Source organism: Triticum aestivum, chromosome 2A (genome assembly GCF_018294505.1).
Source record: "Triticum aestivum cultivar Chinese Spring chromosome 2A, IWGSC CS RefSeq v2.1, whole genome shotgun sequence".
NCBI lineage: Eukaryota > Viridiplantae > Streptophyta > Magnoliopsida > Poales > Poaceae > Triticum > Triticum aestivum.
In genome coordinates, this window is record NC_057797.1 from 91,101,432 (window position 1) to 91,111,977 (window position 10,546).

At 47.0% G+C, this 10,546-nt stretch overlaps 1 protein-coding gene across 4 annotated transcripts; it reads left to right on the forward strand.

The window, feature by feature from the left end:
• Positions 1 to 2,150: 2,150 nt before the first annotated feature.
• LOC123187735 (probable protein phosphatase 2C 65) lies at positions 2,151 to 6,787 on the forward strand. 4 transcript variants are annotated; one of them, XR_006494115.1, is made up of 5 exons: positions 2,154 to 3,221; positions 5,497 to 5,628; positions 5,720 to 6,093; positions 6,175 to 6,233; positions 6,309 to 6,787. XR_006494115.1 is itself a non-coding variant. In XM_044599659.1 (3 exons), the coding sequence occupies exons 1-3, from the start codon at positions 2,307 to 2,309 to the stop codon at positions 5,772 to 5,774; spliced, it is 1,098 nt and encodes a 365-aa protein (XP_044455594.1). In that variant the 5' UTR covers positions 2,151 to 2,306; the 3' UTR covers positions 5,775 to 6,059. The 4 variants fall into 4 exon arrangements, 2 of the variants coding, with proteins under 2 accessions (XP_044455594.1, XP_044455595.1); XR_006494114.1 differs by having other exon boundaries at positions 2,155 to 3,221; positions 6,175 to 6,228; positions 6,309 to 6,669; XM_044599659.1 differs by lacking the exons at positions 6,175 to 6,233; positions 6,309 to 6,787 and having other exon boundaries at positions 2,151 to 3,221; positions 5,724 to 6,059.
• The last annotated feature ends 3,759 nt before the right edge of the window (positions 6,788 to 10,546 follow it).

Here is a 10,546-nt window from a genome sequence, read left to right on the forward strand (position 1 = left end):
CAAAACTATCATATTACTTTGCTACTGATCACGTTGCTGCAGACAATTAATCTCCAGATGCGGTTGGATTGACAACTCAGCTGCTAATACTTGCAAATATTCTTTGGCTCCCCTTGTATCGAATCTATAAATTTGGTTGAATATTCTACCCTCGAAAACTGTTGCAATCCCCTATACTTGTGGGTTATCACACCACCCCTTCGTCCAACCTTTTCTGTAGGATAATCAATCACCTTAATTTACATACCTTACAAATTTTACTTTAGTTTACTTATCAAACTTCTCATCAAAGTATAAGGTAAATCATGAGCAAAAGTTGATAAATATTAATTACACGATCGCACTAAAATGGACAACTAAATCACAAACTAACATATTAGAGTATTTATATCCCGCTGCAACGCACCGACATTGTCCTAGTCTATCTATATATCTATACTACTTAAAAGGAATGCAATGTTTCATGTTTTACTTTTCTTTCCACCACGTCTTCATCTAACTTTTCCATATGATAATCAATTACCTTAATTTACTTACCTTCTGAACCAAATTCACTTTAGTTTACTTACCAAACTTCTCATCAAAATATAAGATAATCATGGGAAGAATTTGATAAATATTTATTTACATCATTAATATGGGCACTCCTAAGGAAACTTTCCTACATATTGTGATCCATATTTATAACCCATTACAACGCACGAGCATTGTCCTAGTGCACAATAAAAAATTGGATAACCGAAGCAAACACAATCCAAAATAGACTACTTTTCTGTATTTCGGGCATGTGGCAAGTTGAGGTGAACCCTACGGTAAAAAATCTACTAGTTTGTGTGAATCTCCCCCTCCCGCCGGGAAATCTAACTAGAGAATCGTCCACCTTGGCATGCTATAGAGACCATATGTGCCGACTTGGGTCTATTTTCGATAGTATCCCTCTCCTGAAAAAACTAAGCCGAGACCCATCCACCTTAGAGCATCTCCAACAGCTCCCCTATCTCAAAAATAATCACCATTTACAGGATGCTGGGTCAAAAACCCTCCCGAACAGTTCCATAAATTGGTTCTTTCCTCCCGCTAAAATTTTGGCGGGATAGTAACCACCTGAAACTTCACCATGCCCTACCCTCAATGCCAGAATCTCGCGGGAGCGCCGCCGCCGCCCGCCGCCTCGCGCCATCGGCCACTTCATTGCCTCGTGCTGCCCTTCGCTGGTTGTCGTAACGAGTGTCACTGATTGATGGGCCATAGGTCATTATCTAATATTTTAATTAAAAGTTAAATAAAAATGAATTGAGGGGAAGAAGTTTACGAGAACTGTCAAAAATAGTTCTCAGGCAACTTCCCCTAAATTTTAGGGTCTTCTCGTAGCTAGTTTTATGGGAAGTTTTTTAAGGGAGCTATTTTTTTAACACAGTACAGACGCTGACGCTCATACATTTCAGATACACTCAGCCCTGTGAACGCACGCACGCACACCCTATCCCTCTTAGCACCTTTGAGAGACTGAGACGACACATCATCTTGAGATTGACGAAGTCGTCATAGACGCCTTCGTAGTCGACTGGAACGTCTCCTCTCACTGAGCGCACATCGCTGAAAGTTCTGAAATAAATCCAGAAAAATGTGAGCACCCGTGTCAAGTCTAAAGCTTAATCCCCAGTGCATTGGCGGAGCTACGTTGTAGCAAAATGGGCCATGGCCCGCCCAGTTTTACTGCAAAAGGCTAGGCTTAAGGGTAAATCTGGGTCATAATTGTCAAAAAATTGGGCCTCTCTTCAGATTGGCCCGCCCATGCTTTTGAATGTAGCTCCGCCACTGCCCCAGTGGCTGGGGATATCACTGCCCTCCTAACCATCCAGCCACACCATCCAGCCACAACTCGCTTTGCTAACGGAGCTGTTTTTGGAGTTGCTCTTAGAATGCCACATAGCTAATCCATTTTCGACCGCATTTACTCCTGCAAGCCAAGTGTATGGTGCTGATTTATACAAAATCTCAAAGATACACAAGCCGCCAGGTGGCACAAGCCTCACTCTCACCCTTCCCTTTTGCAGTCTGGCCTACGGGCAACAGGAAAAACCCCCAGAATATTTGCGCCGGCCACCGCCACTTTTCTACACTCCCGTGGCCGCGGTGTGGACTGTGGAGTCGCGTTTGAATCATTCAATTCCATTCCATTCCATTCCACCCAACCTCCCTTCCTTCCTCCTTCCCCTCCCATTCAATTTCCCAAACTCCCATCCCCCACTCCGTCCGTCACTCACCCGGACCCCCAAACCCTAGCCCCCACGCGCACGCAGTCCATGGGGTGCGCGCACGGCAAGTGCTGCCTGCCGCGGGGCGACGGCGGGGGGCGGCGGGAAGGCGGCGGCGTGCCGGGCGGCCTCGGCGGCTCCACCCTCGGCCGCGCCGCGGTGCCGGGGGCCGGCCTGGCGCTGGAGTACGCCACGCTGACGGTCGACGGCCTCTACCCGGACTCCCCGGGCCGGGAGACGCAGGACGCGTACCTGGTGGCCACGCGCTTCGCGGGCGACCCCGATCTCCACCTCTTCGCCGTCTTCGACGGCCACGGCGCCTGCGGGGCCGCCTGCTCCGGGTTCGCGCGCGACGCGCTCCCGCGCCTCCTCCTCCTCGCGGCCGAGGACGACGGCGCCGGCGCCGGCGGGAGCCTCCTCGCGACGGACCCCGCGGGCGCGTTCCGGGCGGCGATGATTGGGGTCAACGAGGAGATGCACGCGGCGCCGGCCGTCGACGACTCCATGAGCGGGACCACGGCCGTGGCCGCGCTCGTGGCCGGCGGCGCGCTCCACGTGGCCAACGTCGGGGACTCGCGCGCCGTCGCCGGGGTCTGGCGCGACGGCCGCGTCGCCGCCGAGGAGCTGTCGTGGGACCAGACGCCGTTCCGCGCCGACGAGCGCGCGCGCGTCAAGGCCTGCGGCGCGCGGGTCATGTCGGTCGAGCAGGTGGAGGGCGTGCGCGACCCGGACGCCGAGGGCTGGCTCGCCGACGAGGGGGACCCGCCTCGCGTCTGGGCCCGCGACGGCCTCTACCCGGGCACGGCCTTCACGCGCAGCCTCGGCGACCTCGCCGCCGAGGGCGTCGGGGTCATCGCCGACCCTGAGGTGAAGACCGTGGAGATCACCCCGGCCCACCTCTTCTTCGTCGTCGCAAGCGATGGCGTCTTCGAGTTCCTCTCCAGCCAGGAAGTCGTCGACATGGTGATGATTTTCTCCCCCTTCTCAAATTTCCTTGCTCCTTTGCCTTTGCTGAGCTGATCCATTTGGAAGTTGGTGTTTTACCTACCGCATATAGTATTCTTGGAAAGAAATTCGTAGGGTGTGCCTGTGAACTTCTAGTGTGGTGAATCTGGTTAGCAAGTACTAGTAGTAAATTGGTAATAAGCAGGGTGCATTTTGCTTGAATGACTTTCAGTCACAACACCAGTTACTCATATTTGTTGATCTGTGTCTGATTAACTAGAGCCTTGATGTAAAGCTTTGGATCTTGCCATCTTGGAAGTAGCCAATGATAGTGAACCAACTTCTAGTGTGGTGAATGTAGGTAGCAAGTACAGTAGTAAATTGGTAATTAGGAACGACTTTCAATCACAACACCAGTTACTCATATTTGTTGATTTGTTCGATTAACCTAGAGCCTTGACGTAAAGCTTTGGATTGGAAAGTAGCCAATAATAGTGAACCAACTGGCTTACCGTGAATTCCCATTCCTTCAGTAGCACGCACGAATATCTGGCTTCCATGCATTCCAGTTTCATCGGTAGCATGCATGCTTATTAGTAGCACATCGGAGCTGTAGAAAATTATCGCTTCATTGTTTTTCTTTTCTTCATATTATAACTAGCTACCAGTTTCTTGACATGTCCACTACTACCTTTAATGAGCTAATAACATGTAAAGCAACCCAAACCATCTCCCCTGGATTTCTCCCAAAATCCCATTAGGGGGGAGGTGAGTTTGGTAGGGTTGGAATGAGTTTTTTGCTCAAACCCCCTAAAACAGGGGATAGTTGGAGTTGCTCTTTAAGTGTCATTTTAGGTCCAAACATGTTTGATGGCAACCCACCCAGTAAATATTCTTATATACTCCACTTATGAGTTTATAGGCTTGATCAAGTCTGTCTGGCCTATGATGATATTGAAGCCCAATTCGATGTTGACCTTGACTTGCTCTGTCCAACGAAAGTATGAAATTATTTGCTTTATAAGTATAGTGACATCTCTGATGAGATTATTATTAACTTGTTAGGTTGAAGAGTAGGGCATGCGATGTTAAGCATTAAACCTGTAGTTAGAGAAGATAAGCATAATCATAAAAACAAAGATAAGATAATATTTAGTGATAAATTCAGCGGAATGTGTTGAGAAGTGGATGTGCTTATAATATGTTGGTGAGCCAGTAATGGAAACGGGGATACCTAAAACATTCATGTATGAGAATATTGACAGTCAAGCAGAGTGCAGAATTATTTCAGCCCTTTACCGATTATCGTGGAGCTATATTGCTATTTAAGGTTATGAGCGGTAGTATTGAGTTGTTGGGAATCTAGTAAAGATGTATAGTTCAGTGGGTACAAGGAATTAAAAATAACTCGTGGGGTCAACTTTTATATCCAGGAAACAAATGCAAATGGTCCTGCATATCGCATTTTTACTCCATTCTTGTGTGTACTAAAAAGCTACTCATTCAAAAAGCTGGACGTGTAGGTTGGTGTAATGATTATGAAATGGTCAGGAATTTGAGGTTGATTGATGTTGCCATTACGAAAGCCACCACTCTAGATAAAGTTCTGCATAAGTGGATGTACCTTTACTGAGTAATAGATGAATAGTGGACCAGCATCTGAGCTGTATTGGTGAATTGACTAATCCGAAATGTGTCCAGCAAAAAGAACGTGAGAAAATGGACTGAAGGTTCATGATTTATTATACTACTTTCCTGTTGTACTGCCGATGAAGAAAAAGATATTGGCCATTTTATTGGTCTTGGAACTGACAAGTCACTTCAGAATTGACTGCTGATTGCTGAATTGCTAGTGATGTGCTTGCATGTTGTCAATTCTGTTCTGATTAACATGGTCCGGAGTTCTTAATGGGATGGTCCCCTGTAAACCCTCTCTTTTCCTTTCCACCACTTCCCTAACTAGTGCCCTTAGGAAACCAGGCTGGTAACAGCCTTTATGTTCTTCCAAGTTCTTTCATCTTTCCTGCGCATGATGCCCTCCTTGTGTATGCATCTCCATGAAGTGCACCCATGTGCGATCCACCATTTTGGTGTGATCAAACTATGACAGTTTTATTTTAGACATATATTTTAGATGGTGGTCTCTACTCTCTATGCCATATCATGCACCATTTGAAGTCCTTTAGTATCAATCTCATGTAATAATGTATGTGGTTTTGCTTGCTCTGGTATGCCTTTGGTGTTCTCTGCCTCCATGTCCGAAATGCTATAACATTTGTCTCAATTGCTACAGGTGGCTATGCATCAAGACCCTCGAGATGCTTGCGCAGCAATCGCTGCAGAGTCATACAAACTATGGCTAGAGCACGAAAACAGGACAGATGATATAACAATAATCATCGTGCATATCCGGGATGCTCAAAATGTACGTGCACATACCTTTTGATTATGTAGGCATAATACCGCAATTGTTGGTGGCTTTGCAGAAATTCATTGTCTTTCCAAAATTTACTCAGTCAGGTCCTGCAGGGAGTGACAAAGAGAACTCCAGCAGCACCGGGGCGCCGATAGCATTGCACACGGTACAGCCAGAGCTGCCTGTATTTGTACCGTCGGAGCTACCTGTATTTGTACCGTCAGAAGCAAGTCACCTGAACGCAGTGGCTACTGCTGAACTGCGGCGGCCATCCTCCTCTGGCTCTCCATCGGAACGACGCCTCTCATGCGTTGCTCCTTCGCCTACACACCCTTTACTGGAAGGAGGTAAAGCATCGGAAGCTTCCAGGTCGACCCAGATCGACATTCCTTTATCCGAACCAGTGGAAGCTTGGCATCCTAGTCAAGGTGGTAACAAGCTAGAGCGGGCAGTCTCCTGCTGACCATGCATGAGGTAATGTCACCAGTCTCCTTCTAACTGGGGAATGGTGTAAACGCAAACAATCTCATATCAGTTCACTCTTTTTCATTGCAGTCCTCTAGCTTAAATCTCACAACAGGAGTGGCAGCACACCCGTCGTCATCCCCCGTAAGGTCTCGCCCTAATCAAGTTTCTTTTCGTCGTATTTCTGGACCGATTTGCTTAGAAAGCTTTTGACATTTTTACAGGGGGGCTGACTTCCCGAACAGTGGGTGTGATGCAGGCTGGCAATGTTTGTTCTGCGCCGGTTGCAAGTTGCTCGTGTTTTCTTAGAGCACCTGCTGACTGACAATGAAAAGGATTCTGACCCAAACAGGGTCGTTTAACATAAGGATTGATGGGCTTGAGCTTGTGGCATTGGACGCCGCCAAGCGTTAACTGGAAATGGAGTCAAGTATCTGAAGAATTTGTATTTGTTATTTATCACATCATGTTAAGTTGATGCTTGCAGACCTGCAGTCATATGGTATGAGCTGCGGTGCAGTGTGATACCGCAACGAATAATTGCCGCTTATTCTTAATCGGATGGGAAGGAAGTGGTCTTTCAGTCTTTGTGAGTAGGATAGTGAGAAATGCTCAGGGCTTACTGAAAGAGACTCCTTAGCTTTATATTCCACCAAAATGCCTTGTATGCTCCTAAAAACTCTTAATTTGGCAAGTCATATTACTCCTTGTGTTTCAAAATGGTTGCAAAATTTTAAATAACTCACTAATATGTTGTTTTTGTTATTTAAAATTGCAAGCAATAGCTAGTACTCCCTTGGTGATCTAAATGATCTTATATTTCTTTACGTAGGGAGTATTGTTAAACATGAACCTAATCACATTATGCATGCATGTACAAAGTATAATTGTCTGTCAAAAAGTTTCTTAATAAGAATACTTCTTATGCAGGTGTAATAAAACCAAAAAAAAATGTTGTTGGTCCGTCATCAAATAATACAGCAGCCAACAGAAACAGTAGCAATACCATCTCGTTGGTCCGGTTGACGACGGTCACTGAACCTGTAGATTTTCCAGAAGTATATATACATATGCAGTAATTCTAATTTTCTCAGTTGTACATTCGACGTGTGGGACCTAGCGATGAGTTATTAGCAGGAAGCAAACTGTTTCTGTTTCTGCTGGGAACCACCAGCCGTCAGCGCGCCACCGGCGATGAATCCCACAATCTCCTTCCCCAAGCCCAGCCATGGCGGCAGCCACGAGCTGGCTCCTCCTGCCTGCGGCCCTGGCCCACGCCACAGCTGACCCGCGCCGCCGCCCAGCACGCCGCGCCTCGTGTGGAGGCATGGCGTGGTCGCCGACGCGGAGTTGGCGGAGGGATGGATGGAGGGGAGGCGGTCGACTGCGAGGCTCGCGCGCGCGGGCGCCTCGCCGGCGGAAACGTGGTGCTCAACCCCGAGTTCTTCCAGACCGATTCCTCGGTAATCTGAGCTCAAACCAGTCCCCGTTTCAGAAATTTTGCAAGGCGCTGGGCCGGGTTCCACACAACACAGGGGGCTTCATCCTCTTCACAATAGCAATGTTGGCGGTTCTAAAAAAAACAATTTTGGCTGGACTTCCTTTTTGGCGAAAAGCATCAGATCTTATAAAAGTTCACCATAAATAACTAAGTACTCCCTCCGTCCCAAAAAGTTTAGATGTATCTAGCATTAAGTTAGTGTCAGATATATCCAATTGGGAAACAAGTTTGGGATAAACTTTTCGGACGGAAGAAGTATAAAGCATCAAACATAATAAACTCATTAGAGTTAATTACACTATTCATACATAAACTTGGGGGCGGATACAATTTCATACAAAAACTTGCAAAATGACTTAATTGGGCCCCTAAACTTACTTTGCGGGAACAGATTGATACAAATTAGCCTGAAACATGCCACGTCGGTTGAGACACCGAATGAGAGGCACGCGCCGGTCGCTTTTGTATTGCGCACAAACCACCCCAAGTAGACCAATAATCCAACCCGTGGTCCTCAGAGAGAGATGGGAGTAGAAAATTTGAAAACGACACTTGAGGTAATGCAAATTCTTCCATTTACACCATAGTCCCAGCACAAACCCCTTCGCCTCTCTGTCTTTCTGTATCTAATCGACCCCTTCCTTTTTCTGTTTCCCATCGGCCCCTAAGGCGACGCTGCCTAGTTGGTCGCCGTCAACGAGATCGACGCTTGATGGGGCCGCGTCCTCGTGGCATTGGCGAGTTTCTGCCGGATTACGGTATGTATACTGCTTCTCCTGTGTTTGATTGGTCCCCTGTTTCGGTCCACTCATGGCTAGGGTTTTGGTCGTACTTGATCGGTAGTATTTCCGCCCGCGTGTGGTTCTTCTTTGGTACATATGGTTGGTAATCGAGCATCATTAGATGAAAGTGTAGGCGATGTGTCCAAGGGGTTCACAGTGTTTACTGAAAACGATTGTTTGGCTGTCATTTTCAGATGAACAGATTATAAACCTACTCCCAGCATCCAATCCTTCTGTACACATTCCAAGAACAGGTTTCATACTGCAGAACGGCATCAAAAAACTACGCCCAACATCAAAATTTGTTGTGTTATGCTAAAGGATCACATACCGCAGAACGACATCAGAAATTACGAATGGAAAAGCACATCCGTTTTTTTGGGCCGAAGTGAAGCTCATATGTCACCCTCCATTCTTCACTATAGTCGCCGACCCAGCCATCCTTGTGACCGCCACCGTCGCCGCCCATGAGCCGTGCGCTCACAAGAAGGGGTTGGTAGTCTGCCGACGAGGACACCGCATCATGGCGCCAAGAGGGGTTGGGCACCGACGACCCTTCTCCATGTTTGTTGGACTCAGTCGAGAGTGGATTTTCGGGGAAGAAAAGAGGAGAGTGGCTAGGGATTTGGCTGTTGTGAAGCGAATAGAGAGAGGCGAGGGGATTTGGACGGGCTACACGGGGATCTATTTCAGCATACAATAGGGGGTTTCCTGTAAATTATCTTGGACGTGGGGTAAATGCTCCGGCTGACGTGTCATCCGACGTGGCAAGTTTCAGATTAATTTGTATCATTTTGTTCCCGCAAAGCAAGTTTAGGGGCCCAGTTGAGTTATTTTGCAAGTTTTTGTACGAAATTGTACCCGCGCTGTAAGTTTATGTATGGATAGTGTAATTAACTCTAAATATTATATCGAGATTCCGAAATTTTTGGCTGGACGATTACAAGTGCGTATTCCAAGTTTCAACACGGTACCAATTATAGTAATATGCTAGTCATGCTAAGTGGATGCAAATCAAAGTCTGGTATGCAACTGCCGGTATGTCCACTGGATGGCAGGTTATATGATGTTGCGAAAGTGCTGAGTTGAGCTCGAGCTCAGATACGCTCGTGTTCTCCCCCGTTGTCTCTCTGCAAGATTCGGACAACCCAGCTCATGATGTTGTTGGTTCTCTAAGAAGAGCAACTGCATTGTTGAATCTGATAAAATATACGTATATAGCCAGTGATATACATTTAGTTCAATGGCATACATGAACACATCCTTTAACTCCATAGCCACATGAACACAACCATTTGTCATGTTTAAAAAAAATACAACTGGAGTTACATTACAGAGTTCTGAAGCAAAATTAGATCGGCACTCCTCGTCGCTTCCTCCCTGGCAAGGCACCACCTTCATGTGTAACCTGAGCATGACTTGTAACAAAATGAACAAATGATTTATGAGGGGGTATCCTTGATTCCCATGCAACTAGACTGAAGTCTCCTTCCAGTGTAGCACTAGGATCTACTAGAAGTTTCACCAATGTCACACTTGGTGATTCCTCCTTGATTGGAACATTACTTGTCATGGTAAGTGGATGCAAAGCGAAGTCCGTGATGTCCACTGGATGGCCTTGTTCTATATATAAGCATACTTGGCTGCACACCATGTATGGAGAGGTTTCTTTTAACATATCTTACCCCCTTGTCAAATAAGCAACGCCAAAACTGAACATCACTACAAAAAAAGACACATCCGTAACATTTTGGGTCGAATGAAATTTTTTTCTGTCATACATATGACACTTCTATGACGATAATTGTGACAAAATCCGGTATCATCATAGATATGGTGGGCTCCTACTTCTATGACAAAAAATCATGACAGAGAATGGGCTTTTCGTCCTGGGCGGGCCGGAGACGTAGCTGCATGACGGAAAAAACCGTGGTAGAAGCGAGGGGGAGGAAAATTTCGGGGAGTTCCCGGTTACGGTGGGAGGTCGGGGGCCGAGCGATGCGCGTTTTTCTCGTACACGTACGCGCGTGTGTGCGAGGCGTTGACTCTAACTGAACCCGAGCGAGGCGTTGGGCTCTAACTGAACCCGAGCGATTGCACTGCAGGCTACGCGTTACTGAACCCGAGCGATCGATCGATGGCTGTTAACTGAACCCGATCGAGCGATTCCTTTGCTACT